Here is a 16,357-nt window from a genome sequence, read left to right on the forward strand (position 1 = left end):
CGGCCCCCCCGAGCCAAGGGATCCAGAGGGAGATACAGCCTGATGCTGGGTCCCAGGCTTGCACAGTTTCCTGCGCACCACCGTCTCCTTCCCTCAGGGCATGCTGGGAACTGCAGCTGCCAGAAACCCTCTAGCTCAGTGGTTCCCAAACGCTTCTTGCCAAGGTGGAGTCATTATAGTGACGGGAGAGCACTCCTCCATCGGCAGCTGCAGTGATGTAGCGCTGTAGCGTAGATTTGCCCTTAGATTTCTCTGTGATCCTGTGCCATGTTCTGCACTGGCTTGAGTGGTCACACAAGGAAATTAACACTGCACGCAGAATTTCCTTGCCCACACAGAAATGGGCTGCAGTGCTGCTAGCTACCACTAGGGACCACTGGATTCGGCAGAGCCCAGCTTGCCCACACAAGATACTGATGGGGGAGGGAGAGGGAGCTAGAGCAGTGGTTCCCAAACTTGTGCAGGGAAAGCCCCTGGCGGGCCGGGCTGGTTTGTTTACCTGCCGCGTCCACAGGTTCGGCCGATCGCGGCTCCCAGTAGCCGCGGTTCACTGCTCCAGGCCAATGGAGGCTGTGGGAAGTGGTGCGGGCTGAGGGATGTACTGGCCGCTGCTTCCAGCGGCTCCCTCTCCCTCCCCCACTGCAGCCCTCCCCCACTCCTCTCCCTCTCCCTCCCCCACTGCAGCCCATTTCTGTGTGGGCAAGGAAATTCTGCGTGCAGTGTTAATTTCCTTGTGTGACCACTCAAGCCAGTGCAGAACATGGCACAGGATCACAAAGAAATCTAAGGGCAAATCTACGCTACAGCGCTACATCACTGCAGCTGCCGATGGAGGAGTGCTCTCCCGTCACTATAATGACTCCACCTTGGCAAGAAGCGTAAGCTATGTTGGCAGAAGAGTGTCTACCGCTGACATAGACTCATAGATATTAAGGTCAGAAGGGATCATTATGATCATTTAGTCTGACCTCCTGCACAACGCAGGCCACAGAATCTCACCCACCCACTCCTGCGAAAACCTCTCACTTATGTCTGAGCTACAAGTCCTCAAATCGTGGTTTAAAGACTTCAAGCAGCACAGAATCCTCCAGCAAGTGACCCGTGCCCCATGCTACAGAGGAAGGCGAAAAACCTCCAGGGCCTCTTCCAATCTGCCCTGGAGGAAAATTCCTTCCCAATCCCAAATATGGCAATCAGCTAAACCCTGAGCATACGGGCAAGATTCACAAGCCAGATACGACAGAAAATTTTTTCCTGGGTAACTCAGATCCCACCCCATCTAACATCCCATCACAGGCCATTGGGCTTATTTACCATGAATATTTAAAGATCAATTAATTGCCAAAATCATGTTATCCCATCATACCATCTTCTGGTGTGGACAGCGCGAAACTTGTATAGCTCAGGGGGTGGAAGGCTTTTTCACATCCCTGAGCAATGTAATTTAGATCAACTTCAGTGGTAGCGTACACCTGCCTTAAGTAGTATGTAGTTGCCTAGTCAGAAGCCAAACAGCTTGGCCACTCAGGGAGGTGTCTTTAATACAGAGACCGACTTACCTGATCGGGATCATTCCTATCATAATGAGAGGAAAAATCATCTTCATGTACGGTAACGGTGACATCCCAAACCCACAGAGGATGAGGAGCTGAAGAACCTGTAAGCCTGTGAAATAGTGGATCTTCCTCTGAGGGACCCTGCGAATGTAATGCGTTGGAGGGTAAGCCGTCTGTGAAAGAGAAAAGAGGTATACGTCAGACAGCAATAGACAAATCAGTCCAGGTGGGAATAAAGTATAAGAAGTGTGCCCATTAAAGAAATTATTTTTGGGAAACCATCAACACACAGCTGTAAGCATTCATTTCACACATCAGGTCAACGGGTAGATATCAGAAATACACAAATGGCACTGCAGATGTTGAAGGACTTTCTAAGCTGAGTACTGGCCTGTTCCTTAAGCCAAAAGGGCTGAACTAAGGATTTCAAGGGTTAAAGCTAATACCTCCGGCTGTGGTACTGGCAACAGAACACAGAGAATGACTGGGCAATAAAAAATGGGGGAAACCAGAGATAGACTTGCCTGGAGGAACATCTGGAGCACAAGAAATACTGATATAAATGCCATAATTATATTCCCCCGTGGATGATTAGCAGCACTGTGTAGCAACATGTAAAATATCCGGAGGCGAGGGAGAGTGTGTGCATCACGTGGTGATGCCGTGTTAGGCAGATCTGTTTGTGTGCTGCTCCCCTTTCAGGTTGTTTTTTATGTTTTAACAGGCTCTTTACCATTTGAGAACTTTCCATCTTCTCTTTAGGGGGCAGACTTCAACCCAATCTGAGATAGAGCAACTGTGGCGTTCAGCTGGGAGAGGCTAGAAGAGACCCCACACAAGCAGAATGCAATGTAGTGTGAGTAGGAGTGACTAGCCGCTGATGCTGATATTGACGAATGGATCTAGGATCGCAGCATGAGTTATGCAGGTTTCCTAACCTAGGCACAGCAGTCTAATCTGTACTAAAACAGATATTTATTATTTGTACTATCAAAGCACCTAAGAGCCCCCGTCATGGGCCAGGACCCCACAGTGCTAACTGCTCTACAAAGGCAAAATAAAAAGAACCGTCCCTGTCCCAAACAGCTTACAACCTAAGTATAAGACAAAAGAGAACAAATAGAATCATAGAATATCAGGGTTGGAAGGGACCTCAGGAGGTCATCTAGTCCAACCCCCTGCTCAAAGCAGGACCAATCACCAACTAAATCATCCCAGCCAGGGCTTTGTGAAGCCTGACCTTAAAAACCACAAAGGAAGGAGATTCTATCACCTCCTTAGGTAACCCATCCAGTGCTACACCACGCTCCTAGTGAAATAGAGTACTCTGCATACAATATCCATATCCATTCCTTATTTACCAATGAATATATTCAGTCAATGGAATCTACAGTACCTGTGATATCCTAGGTAGGAGTGGGTTTCAATAGAGGCCAAATAAAATTAGGAGTCTATTTTTTCATTAGGACCAAATCCTGGGCTCAACTGAAATCAATGGGAGTGTTGCCAGTGAAAAAAAACGGTTACTACTCTTCCGTAACTGTTGTCCAGTGCAGCCTGCAGCAAAGTTCTTGCTACAGATTTCCCCTTATTAACTAATGAGGAGAATTCCTGCCTAGAATCCTCTGGCAGCATGTCTCTAAACTTTAACATGCAGTCCCAAACTTTAAAATCATAGAGACTAACCAATTTATTTGAGCATGAGCTTTCGTGAGCTACAGCTCACTTCATCGGATGCATCCGATGAAGTGAGCTGTAGCTCACGAAAGCTTATGCTCAAATAAATTGGTTAGTCTCTAAGGTGCCACAAGTACTCCTTTTCTTTTTGCAAAGACAGACTAACACGGCTGTTACTCTGAAACCTTTAAAATCATAATGTCCCAAAAGAGCTCGTTAGTTGGCAATCCCATCTTGTAGCCCCCAGTAGAATAAACTTTTCTACCAAATAAATCTAGATTTTTTTGTATCCTTTGATTTGGGGAATGATGCCTGTTGGCTCTGCCATTCCTGTTCACTGGCCACTGACACCACCAGAGATCCCAGTAGGGATGAAAGTATAGATAATTCAAATCCCTGGGAGGGGACATAATACTTTCTGAGGTGGGAGAAATGTAGTAAAGGGTTGGCCACAGAGACTTAAGGGGGTCTATAATTACCTTATTAATACCTAAGGCCATTTGTGGAGGCCCTGTGGTGGCCAAAATATCAACAAGGAAGAGGAAGGACTCCTTAGCCACCTCCATCTGAATTTCCAAGCTTGAGGTCACCCTCTTCAATAGCTCCTGGTGAGCCATATAGTAACTGGGGGAGAGAGTGAGATGCCCCCTGAGGAGACTGCGTTACCGGGAGAGGAGACTGTAGAGGCCAGCACAGGCTGAGGATGCTCCTCCTCCACAAGTTGTCCAGCACTGTCCTCCTGGAGTAACTCTTGCTGCTCATCACCAGGCCCAGTACCGGGCTCAGGAACAGGTGACACCTGGTGAGTAGATTTCCTGTGTCTCTTCAAGGACACAGAGCACGAACGCTTTGTGTATGACCTAGAAACCGGGGGAATCCCCTTAGGTTCCAAAAAAGCCACTGAATGGGTGGTGGGCCCCAAGCCCACACGCGCAGTCCTACTCCCACTGGATGATCCCTAGCAGGGTAGTAGTGCCTTGGTGGATATTGGCAAGAGCAGCTCTGAGGCTGGGAAGCACAGGTGCCAATTTCCGATTCAGAGGAGGACGAGTCTCCCCCTGCTGGCCAAGGAGAGGCTGCTCCTGACGGTGCTGAAGACGGGTGGCGAGTCAGAGAAGAGCACTGCAGAGCCAACACTGCAGGCTTCCCCTTCGATGATACCATCCGGCACGATGTCTGACGCAACGGCGTTTGTGGTGGTACTGGACGCCGCGCTGACGATACTGGTGTCGAGCGGTACCAACTGCGTGGTCTCCTGCACTGCCGGGGAAACGAATACCAACAGGGTCAGCAGACCTCTCGCTGCCACAGACGCCTCCAGCATTGTCAGTTCAGAGATGGTCTTGGAATGATGCGGTTCCGCAGACGTAGAAGGCGCGCCGTCAGGCCCTGAACTAGATGGTACCTCTCTCAGCGCCAGAGTCAACGGTGCTCGTTTGTGTGGCATCAGAGGAGTGCTTGGGTTTCAGTGCACTCTATGCTTATCCCAAGCCTAGAGGATTTTGGTGCCAGTAACCTTCCCTTCTTGATGATCTGCTGAGAGGTTTTATGCCGCTTTTTGGGCATGGGGGAGAGTGAGCAGTGCTGGGTCTCGAGCAACATAGAAGACTCCTAACCAATGATGAAGCAGTCACTGCTGAGTCCAAACAGCTGGGCTCTGCCAGAGGTCTCCCGGCACGCGCAAAACCTTTAGCCTGGTTTCTCTGTCTTCCCTTGTCCTAGGCTTAAAGTCTTTGGAGATTTGGCAACATCCTCAAATATGAGCTTTCCCTAAACAATTCAAGCAACTTGAGTGTGGGTTGCTCAGGTACATCGGCCTAATGCAGGAAATGCATAGTCTGAAGGCTGGTGACTGAGGCACCCTTTGGTACCAAGAAATGGAAACCCCAAACTGGGAACGGAAAAAGAAACTAATCCTATCTACGCTATGAACTAAGTACCGATCAATTAGAAAACTATTTACAATAAGTTTACAATGAGCACACAGAGCACTTGCTAAGGCAAGCCAAGAACTTCCAATGATCATCCTGGGCAGTAAGAAAGTTCTGAGGGGTTTCTTGGAGTTCTGAGGGGTTTCTCCGGCTCTCTCTTCAGCGGAGAGCGTTTGAGCTACCCTGTGGGTACCGCTGAAGCAAAAATTTTCGACAACTGTGAGCTGGGCACATGCTCACCAAGAGTGGAAAGTGCATGTACAGTCTCTTGAAGGACAACCATAATTTGGCCCTTATTACAATATCATAATGTATAAGGTGGAGATTCACATCATTAGTTGTTACTGTCTAACCTAGTGACTGGCTTTGCTTCTGTCCTGTGAACACGAGCAGAAGAACTTATTGTAAAATGGAATTTCTGCTCCACTTTGAAATTTGTTTCCATCCTGTATCAGAAAACCAAAATTTCCTGCCTAACAAAAATTCCAAAAAATTTCTGTTCAGGACCATCAAAATGTTTTCCCATAAGGTAAAAATGTTTAATCACAACTTCATCAGTTTGATTAATTTGGTGTCAATGTTTAGATTATATTAAAATATATAACATATATAAATGTAATATAATATTAAAATAATTTAGCCAGAATAAAATATTCAAGTGTCAATATTGTTAACATGCAATGAGAAAATTGAAATGAATCATTTCCACATTTTCCTGATGAAAATTTGGTCAAAATCAACACGCCCCAGAGAACCGATGCAAATTCGGCAAAACTGCATTTTCCAATGGAAACCTATTCTACAGAAAAATGTTCAGTGGATTGTAATCAGTAGCTCTGGAATGACAGTATACCTTGGAAGTCAACTGCTTATCAGCTGTGAAATGTAATTGGTTTCTAAATATACTCCATTAGCAGGCGAACTGAAAAGCATTTTCACATGCCATGACCTGAGATAAGGGTTCTGTTTCTCTCTTGCAATAACTGATAACTTCACTGAACACGGCAGGGATATCTTCTGTAGCTGGACAATGTAATTCTGAACTCAGGACATGGTGAGTAAGTGAAGGAGTAACTAATTTTTCACCTGCTAGCTTTAAACTGCACTTGTTTATTTTAGACTTGCACAAACTGAACATTTCTATTGACGATTTGAGATTTTAAACCTTTGTTGTATAAAAAGAAAAATGTTTCACTATGCCATTAGCATCACTCACTTCTCAAATTCATTGTCATTATGCACCTGGTATGTTATGGGATTTATACAGCATGCAGATATTATCCCTGTATGTAAACACTGTGGCCGGCTTTTAAAATATATAAAACATGCCATCCCCATCATTGTGAGAAGGGTGAGAGTTCAAGGTTCAAAGAGCTTATGCCTTGTTTGCCACCCTGCAAGGAAATAAAAACCACACGACAAATATCAAATGGGAACATAAAATGAGGGTGTGATTGCAAAGGCAGGCAATAAAAGCTCCTTAGTGTATCAAGCAAAGGAGAGGAACATAAGGTTTTTGAAGCACCCTTCCTGTCAGGGTTAATGGCGAGACTGTTGGGAATCCTGCGGTGGCCTATTGCCCTTGTAATTATTATGGTGGCTGCACGCACAAGACAGCTTATATAGGGCACGTGGGGGTGCGTGGAGGATGGCTTGGGGAAGGGGGAGGCTAAAACACACATAATCATGGACTGTTTAATGGCAATGTTTTGAAGCTGTAGTAATCAACTCATTATATGAATTTCCTCAGGAAACAGAGTGTAGGGCGCTATTTCTTGTTCCATATCCTGTGCAGCAAATTTCCAGTTCCAGGACGACTCTCTATACCTGCTCTTTCAGCAAGAGGGCCACCCTCTCGAAGAGTTGATTCCCATCAATGGAGGTCAGGGCGATGTACAGGAAGAGGCCATAGAGGACTGGCTTTGGGATCCACTGCAGTGGGAATGGCAGGAGCAAGAGCGAGAGACCCACCAAGAAGTTGGCCACCAGTGTAGTCAGTCGTGTCTCCTTCACGCTCACTATCCTATAGATGGGAAAATACACACAGTGACATGGAAGCAAAGACTGAGAAGGACAATGATGGGTCAACACCCATGCTTACCACTGGGGCTCACTCACACTGGGAGCCTGTTATGGGACGTGTCATTCCAAAACAACAATCATCAAGTATCTCCAGCCAAACGCTAATATTTCAGAAGACAAACCCTCTTGGACTCAGCCCAGGCATTTAGCCCACCACTCAAATAGAGCAGCTGGATAAGTGCCAGGGCCAAGTTTGGTGATTTAATTTTTTGTCTCTACTCTTGTTCTCTCCCAAGCTCTGTGGATCCTATCTGAGCTTAAACTAAATTAATTTAGTTATCTGCAGTTTGCTAAACAGAATTACTTTAAAACATGCTTGAGCCCCCTTTCTGCACATTAAGCATTCCAGAACTACCTGATTTCAGACTGCACCAATGTGTGCATGCATGTTATATTATACATATACATACTCTTCTCCCCCCCCCCCCCCCGAAAAGGAAGTCAGAAAGCTGCTTCTGTGGAATCTAACTTGTGATCCACTTGAAAACACATTCTCCTGACTAAGTCGTCAGCATTTTTGATAAACACAAAAATCCCCTTGTTTATACACCAGGGAAAATGTTCAGAGAATTATGTAGGGAATTAAGAACTTAATCCTGTGGTGGAGTATGGGAGTTACTCTGCAAATTTCCCATTAACCATGCTAAAAACATAATTACTTAATGCAAATTTCCAGAATTTGACAGATTTTAGACTGACAGACCTGTCACTGGAAAAATATTGACAGGAAGTGAGAAAGGACAAAGTAACTTTAAAACACACTGGACAACACACAGTCTAGAAACATTCCCGAATGGGAAACAGAGTGCCCCATGCAGTAAGCTGAAAAATAAGACAAGAAAAAAGGACATTGCTACCCTAAATGTGAGCAATCTCTGCCATTGTCCCACATGCCTACCAAAAACTGCGAAAAGGGGAAACTCCTCTCCCAGGATTATCAAAAAAATGGATAGTTTACTTGTAATTTTGTTTCCTTATAAGGAAATCTAACCGCCAATCCAGAGGTTAACTGCTGGTGCAGGCCTGCCTATATCAGCACAGAGACAACTGGACTGAAGATTGTTTCGGTGCCTTTGAGTGTGGGAACTCACACCTAGTGGTAAATGGCCACGCCTCGTGGTTAAGCGGAGGGAGGGGAATCCAGGTACTCCCACTCCACCAAGTTCCAAACAAGGGGCTCACTTGGGTAGTGTACGAAAAGCGTCAGATACCCTCCCCATGGTCTCTTCCAACAACTCTGTCCCTCCCCTGGATGCGTTGTGGCTTGCTTGTGGTTATCCCTTCTCATCTGCTCTATGGGCATCTGCAGGCTAAGTAGTCCTGGCTTTTTCCAGATGCCCTTCTCCTGGGGACACCCTCCTTTGTTGCAATGAGCGCAGCTCCTGTCTTTCTGCCTGCCGCCCACTTGTGCTGAAGTGACTACTCCCTTTCAAACTCCTCCTCTAGCTAAAGCATGCCCAGCAGGCCTGCCAGGGTGGGGCTTCCTGGGCCCAGCATCTTTTCTGTGCACCCCTCTCAACACTGTAGGGTTTATCCACCCCATTACTGCCATCCTGTGGTGACATTATCTACAAGGATGTAGAACCTTGTACACTCCAGATGAACTGCAACCAAGCTTCCGGTAACAAGGCATTTTAAAGTCACAGGAATGGAGATCCAATTGAACACATTTTTCTGTTTTATACACACACATTCCTGGGGCTTTGCAATTCCTTCTGGCCTATTGGAGACTTCCTGCCTTGTGGGGTGGATCCTTTCCAAACTGAATTCTTGTAAAAAAAATTATATATTATGGAAACACTCCCTTACTGTAGGACAGACTGAATTTCAATTTCAAACCTCCTATTTTATATAATAAATGCAACATTTAAGGTTGTGGTGAGATCCAGACTTAAACTCCCAAAAGTGAAGGCTTTTCAGGTAATGTGACCTTCCATACCAATAAATATAAGGGAAAAAGGATGGAAAATATTATACTTGGATAACATGGCAGAATTAAGATAGATCAGTTATAAGATTTAAAGAATAAAGGCCATCTGTTAAAAGGGGGGAATGCAAAGTCTTTTGACGGCCATGTTTAAGGATCAAGCCTAAAGATGACAGAAGGGTCATTAAAAGGAATTACCCTCAATCTCCCAACTGCATTTGCACAGCAGAAATTGGAATCTGCTACCACTGGTCAAGATTCTCCTGCAAAACCTAGAACCACTGGCCAGATCCTTGTGCAAAAATCCAGATTCTTAAGGGAGAAGTTCTTCCCATTTTGCCATTTACAGACTATTACCCCAAATTCTGTAAGGACCTTTGGAAGAACTGGGATGGCCAGCAGTCACTGAGGTGGATGGAATTCATTCCCAACTGGTCTGCATCCAGGCCTGGCTTATTGTGGAACAAAGATCCTTGAGATGATGGACCCAGGCAAGTTGGAAGCATAATTGATTCTTTGACAGCTAGAATTAGATGGTTTGTGTCCCAGCATCACTGTGACCATTCAGGAGCTTCTAGGACCAGTAACGTTCTATTCTAGCCTCTCAGATGACCCTCTGTTAATAGTGAAACACGACAGATGGAATACAGTAGTTAATTTGGCCTGTCCAGGAAAATAGTGAACATGCCTATTAAAAGTGCCCCAGGCTCTCTTCAGCAGACAGTATACAGTGGGAATTTGTTTGATGTAAACAGGTCAATTACTGGGCAATCTCATGGTTCACAAATTTATCTGAATATTTGTTATTTTGAGCATTCACAAGGCGTACTAAGTGCCTCATAAACCATGTAAAAGAGAGCTTGCAACCTGATCTGGACATGACCGAGCCAGAGGGCATTCCAATGGAGACCAGGTCAGAGAGGGAGGTAGGGCCTATATGAATTAGAAAAGCGAGGATAAGAGGTTTAAACTTTATGTGCAGAACTGGATTAGATGATTATTTTCAGAGCCAAGAGATATAATTCTACCCAAAGCAACTTGAAAGTCTAGCAGGGTAAATATAGGCTCCCGGTCCCCTCTCCTGATGCTTTAGGAACAACAGCATTGATGGGTTTGCTGGCGATATTAATGCTGTTAGGTACATGGGAAATGGTCTCGATGTGAGACATACTGTGAATTTGCTTCCAGCTCGAGGACACTATTTATAGGCAGTGCTCATAGCACTGCTTATAGCAAAGTTTACCTGAACACTTGTCAGTTGCTTGCAACCTTGCCAAATTTCACACATTTGGGCTGACATTCCCCACCCCGGGTGTCTTGCCTCAAGTTGAATTATTCTGAAAAGTTTCTGCAAGAAAGGTTCAGCTGTTTCCAAGAACAAGATTAGGGAAAAATATGTTGTACCCATGTTAAAAAAAAATCCTTACAAACTATTTGGCTGAGAAGCTTTAGCACTTCCATGCTTTGCAGCAAGGGCTTGAAATCTAGCTAGGCAATGGGGAGGAGGGGGGTGGGGCAAGAGGGAATGTGCCCATTGCTGGGAAAATCTAACCAAATTTGTCCGTTATATAAAAAGCTCTTCAAAATCAGCTCACACAGGCTCTGCAGAGACTTTTTAGAGTCTGGCAGCTAAGACTATGGCCCTAGAAGGCTTGTCATCAGCTGAGGAAATACAGGGAAATGGGGGAGACTCCAGAATATAATCCTAGCGCGTCTTCAAAGAATCTTTAAACCAACGCTGGATCACTGGGCTCCTCACCATATGAGGCGTAGCACCCTGAATTAATTTGGCTACACAATCAGACTCCAAGGTTGGCCTGGATCAAACTCTGAGGCAGATTTCTCCGCAGACAAGAAAGAGGAAATATTTTGCCTTCTTCAGGGGAGGTTCTTGATTCTTGTGTTTACTTGTATCCATCGTGTTCTGAGTTTGTAGCTTGGTTTCTTTCAGAGAGCAGGAGGTGGGAGCTTTCCGTATCCAGAGGTGAACGACCCTTTTTTGATTTTCTATTTAAGCTTTGCTTTAGCTTCCCTCTCACAATAAGGCAGTTGAGGAGGAGGAAGACAACAATATATAGAACCTCTTGTTTATATTTTACAGCTTTGTGAGGAACACGAGATTTGGAATCTCCATGGGGGCTGTAGAAGGCAGAAAATACTCCCATTCCCCAGCATCTAGTTCAAAGTTGTCATTTATGTATCTAATCACGTCTGGGCAGAATGAACATGATTCTTAGTGCAGCAGCTTATGGTCATGTGCACCTACCCGCCTCAGTCCTGTCAGTGTTTTCCCAAAAGGACCTAATGGCAGAGGGGTGGCCTCAGGAAAGGTATCTGTGTAACAGAAGTCTCTCAGCTTCCTGAGGTACAACGGAAGATGCTGCAGCAATCTTTGAAATAGATCCACCGTGATACAGTTTTCTGCCCTTTGCACTATTGACCTCGCAGGTTACAGACATGGGGGAGTCGCACTGGATATTTTTCTAATGAGACAAGCAGGCAGCGTCTGGCCAGAATTACTGTCTCACTGCTCAGCAGGGCTTCAGCAGAGAGCTTAGAAATACGAACAACTCTGAGGAGACAGAGTTCAACAAGAAGTTTTTTTTCTTCATGGATTCCCAGATGAACCCAAAAAAGTAGGGGAAAAAATACTGAGATATGGAAGACCTGGCTTCCCAGCCGCATAGCTTGAGGCGAGCACCGAAAGAAATTGCCCTGTCAGAGCAGTACAGCTGCCAGCTACTCCAAAGATGCAGAACAGTGGTGGTAGTTACAGCGAACCACAAGGTTTGATAGCTGGTTCTGGGACCAATAAATGACCCCCCCCCAAACCATCTTTCTTCATCCCAGCTGCCTCTGTGTTGATGCGGGCAGACCATTCCTAGCACCAGCCGTCTGGATTGGTGGAGACTGACAGGAAAGATTAATTCACGTCATTCAGAACAACCATTTGTAACGTTTAAAGAACTCTGGAAAACCCCTCAGGATCCCCAGATTCACATCTCTCTTTCCTTATATGGATTTGTTACTGGGGCTCCTCAAAACTTACGTCTCATAGATGTGCCCGTTTTCAACCCTCTCTTCCACGTAGGCCAGTGCTCGGACGTGCATTGGGGAATGAGGGAACGCAGCGTGTATCCATGGCAATCCGAAGACAGACAGGCCCGTGTTAATCAGAGCTACAAGGAGGAGGTCCCAGTGATAAGCTGTTCCTTTCACTAACCTGAAATAAACTCTAGTTAATAAAGTTTTTATGTGCACTCAACCATGTAGTAACAATGCCGCCCTTGCTATGACTGAGCTAGAATGTTCATGGATGGACATTGATTGTGCATCTCAAAGCACAGAATTTTACAGACCTCCTCTTTTATAGCCGACAGTACATGAATTTGAAAGGTAATGAAAACGTGATTGCTGCCAGGGGACAGCAATCAGTTTGAAAGAACTGAAAAGAGAAACATTTCCCATTATAATAATGGTCTAGTCCTCAATTTTGTCAGCATTTATTACTGTAATATTAAACAGGATACCTCAATTCATTCAAAATTAATATTCCCATCAGATTTACTACTGTTCTAGCTGGAGCACTAGCAACAGCCATAGCAAGGGTTGCCAAGGCATTTTTCATTTTAAACTCCTCTTTTTAGTTGCTCATAAACTTTTATCCATCGAGCTGAAGTTTTCCAGGCCTTGTTTTTGATGCATTGCATGTGTGTGCCTGGTAAGTTAGCTACATGCTTAAATATGTACTAATGGCCCGTAAGGGGGCCGACTCTGAGGAAAGACACCTTTAATCAGCAGCATCCATTGGGGTTATGTGCAAGCTTTGAGCAGGCACGGTCCCAGTTCATGTCCTGTTCTTCCACATTGCCAAAGCAGCACCTGAACACCTGAGGCTTCCTTTATTGTTTTCTTTCCCTATCTGGATTTTCCTGTTAGCTTATACAAAAAAGGATTTCATTGCCTATGCCATTGTAGGCTCTCTTTCAAAGCCTAGATCCATCTGGCTACTCTCTAGCCTTGTTTCAGTCCCAACCTGGGATGTTGCCCTTAGGTTTTTTGACAAGTTTTTGAAGTATTCAGTTGACAGCAAGCAGATCACAGCCTGTACATTGTCCAGCCAACCCATCATTTTTCTCTTCACTGATCACAGAATCATAGAAAAGCAGGGCTGGAAGGAACCTTGAGAGGTCATCGGGTCCACCCCTGCATGGTCAACATCTTCATTAATGATCGGGATGATGGGATGGATTGCACCCTCAGCAAGTTCACAAATGACACCAAGCTGTCGGGAGAGGCAGATAAGCTGGAGGGTAGGGATAGGGTCCAGAGTGACCTAGACAAATTGGAGGATTGGGCCAAAAGAAATCTAATGAGGTTCAACAAGGACAAGTGCAGAGTCCTGCACGTAGGACAGAAGAATCCCATGCACTGCTACAGGCTGGGGACTGACTAGCTAAGCAGCAGTTCTGCAGAAAAGAACCTGGGGATTACAGTGGATGAGAAGCTGGATATGAGTCAACAGTGTGCACCTTGTTGCCAAGAAGGCTAACAGCATATTGGGCTGCATTAGCAGGAGCATTGCCAGCAGATCGAGGGAAGTGATTATTCCCTTCTATTTGTCACTGATGAGGCCACACCTGGAGTATGGTGATAAAATTGGAGAGAGGGAGGGCAACGAAAATGATTAGGGGGCTGGGGCATATTACTTATGAGGAGAGGCTGAGGGAACTGGGCCTGTTTTGCTTGCAGAAGAGTGAGGGGGGGATTTGATAACAGCCTTCAACTACCTGAAACGGGGTTCCAAAGAGGATGGAGCTAGGCTGTTCTCAGTGGTGGCAGATGACAGAACAAGGAGCAATGGCCTCAAGTTGCAGTGGGGGAAGGTCTAGGTTGATATTAGGAAAAACTATTTCACTAGGAGGGTGGTGAAACACTGGAATGGGTTATCTAGGGAGGTGGTGGAATCTCCTTCCTTAGAGGTTTTTAAGGTCAGGCTTGACAAAGCCCTGGCTGGGATGATTTAGTTGGGGTTGATCCTGCTTTGAGCAGGGGACTGCATTAGATGACCTCCTGAGGTCTCTTCCAACCCTAACCTTCTATGATTCTATGCTGAGGCAGGACCAGCTAGATCTAGATTTTAATTGCTAATGCTTTACCCAATCCAGTTTTGAAGAGTCTTATAACTGAGCAATTCAATCTACTTTCAGTTGAGCAGCATCTTTTGCCTTTCTGTACCACAGCTGAAAGGCTCCATTGCATTTGAAAAAGACACTGATGTGGGAGTCAGCAGTTTGGCTGTGATATCTAAGGAAGAACCCAGCTACATACCCTTTAACTATAACCCTACTCAATACCAAAAGTCACCCCATCACATGTTCTTCTAATGTCACATAGGCAGAAAATGACAAGAAATTCAAATCAAGAAAATGGCAAAATTCCCATTTAAGAAGAAAGTAAGTACTCATGACCCATTTACAACTTACATTTATGCCAATCGCTATTTAATTAAAGAGCGGACTCAATGAGGATAGAGGAAAATTTTCAAATGGCATAGAGAAGAAATCCCAGAACAGGCATAACCCAATTGTTTTGAGCCTGTCCATCTCTCTCTGCTTTCCTGAGCTAATGGTCCTTTATCAAATAAAGTGTGAGACTAACTAAAACACTAACAAAGAATTGTTCTGCAAGGAAAAAAAAAACCCCACCTCCCATGTGTTACATCAGCAAAAAAATCCACTGAGAAAATGGTAGTTCCCGGGGCGGGGGTGGGGGGAAATCCAATAAATTCACCCTTGATGCCATATCTGATTGTAGTTGGTAGAAACATCAAAGGGAATATTTGAAGACTGTAGCTTCTTGTTTCCAAGCCTGTGCATAAATCAGAGCTTTTAGATAAAAGTGATACTAGATTACATATACTGTCCTATTTTGAGCCTGACCTCCTTTGCTTCCATATTCTGAATTATATAACGGCAAGCCAGCATAGCTCCAAACGCTCCTTTTTCAGTCTCAAAATTCTTTTAAATTAGCATAGCTGCACTACATGATACGGTAGAAATTTTTGGTTGATCCGCTCTTAGTTTAAAGAGAAATATTCACTGTATCCCAGACATCAAGAAACCACAAGGCTGACTAGATGCCAACCACATATCAGAATGGGAGATGCACCCACTGACTTCAGAATAAATGAGATCATAAATGTAAAATCCATAAAGTAAGAACAGCAAAGCAGCAGGGTGAGGTAACCAATTTTCAGAAGCTTTGCTCACTGCTCCAATGCAATGCTGGTTCTTTGTCTTTGTCAAAAGTCATATAAGAGACTGCTTCTGAAGATTCTGTCCGGACAATTCATTTTCTTAATAGAAGCTTGAAATAACCTTCTTTGTTCCAACAAACCTAATTTGAGAGGGTCTGACTTTCTCTGGTCTCTCTAGACTAGTGGTTCTCGAAAACTTATTTGATTGTACCCCTCTTGTTCATGTCTGTAGTAGTTTTCGCTCCCACTCCCCTGACCACACAAGTTCATATACCGATTAAAAAAAAAAAATCAACATTCAACTCTCACTACATATTAAAAACAGTAAAGCATCATTGATTCAAACAGAGCCATTTAAGTATATAGCGCATCGCTTTCCGGCCACCCAGCTCAGAAGGCAGCGCGGACAGCGGCAGCAGCAGAGAAGTAAGAGGGGCAACACCTTACCATTTCACCCTTTCTTCTGCACTGCTGCTGGTGGCAGCACTGCCTTCAGAGCTGGGTTTCCGGCCAGCAGCCGCTGCTCTCTGCTCTGCCTTCTCACACCCTCCAAGAATATGTCCCTTGCCCCCCAGCCTGAGAACCTCTGCTTTAGACATTGGTGTTTTTGGAAGCTCCCAGGTAGGTTGAGAACTTGTTGGCCCAACTAACAAAATGGGTGGTAGCCACTCATCTTGCGCCTTGTAATCCCCACATATAAATTTCTAGGAATAATTCTACAGTCCATTGGCACTATGGGGTATGTTTACATTGCAGGTGGGAATGCAGCACGTGCAGAAATACCTGAGCTAGCTTTGATCTATATCTAGAGCAAAGCTAGTTCGAGGAACAATGGTAGTGTAGCCAAAGCAGTGCAGGCTGGCAGCTGCTCAAGCGCATACCCAGGGTCCTGGGTGGGCAGGGCTGGCCTGTGCTGTTGCAGCTT

At 45.1% G+C, this 16,357-nt stretch overlaps 1 protein-coding gene across 1 annotated transcript in view; it reads right to left on the minus strand.

The window, feature by feature from the left end:
- Positions 1 to 16,357, minus strand: part of SLC4A11 (solute carrier family 4 member 11) — a 160,570-nt gene that overhangs the window by 9,268 nt on the left and 134,945 nt on the right. The window contains exons 17-19 of the mRNA XM_084626793.1: positions 12,223 to 12,408; positions 6,992 to 7,187; positions 1,560 to 1,729 (exon numbers count right to left, since the gene is read on the minus strand). Coding sequence (XP_084482919.1) covers positions 1,560 to 1,729; positions 6,992 to 7,187; positions 12,223 to 12,408 — 552 coding nt within the window. The remainder of the gene's footprint in view (positions 1 to 1,559; positions 1,730 to 6,991; positions 7,188 to 12,222; positions 12,409 to 16,357) is intronic.

This window comes from Lepidochelys olivacea (assembly GCF_965140295.1).
Source record: "Lepidochelys olivacea isolate rLepOli2 genome assembly, chromosome: 4".
Classification (NCBI taxonomy): Eukaryota; Metazoa; Chordata; order Testudines; family Cheloniidae; genus Lepidochelys; species Lepidochelys olivacea.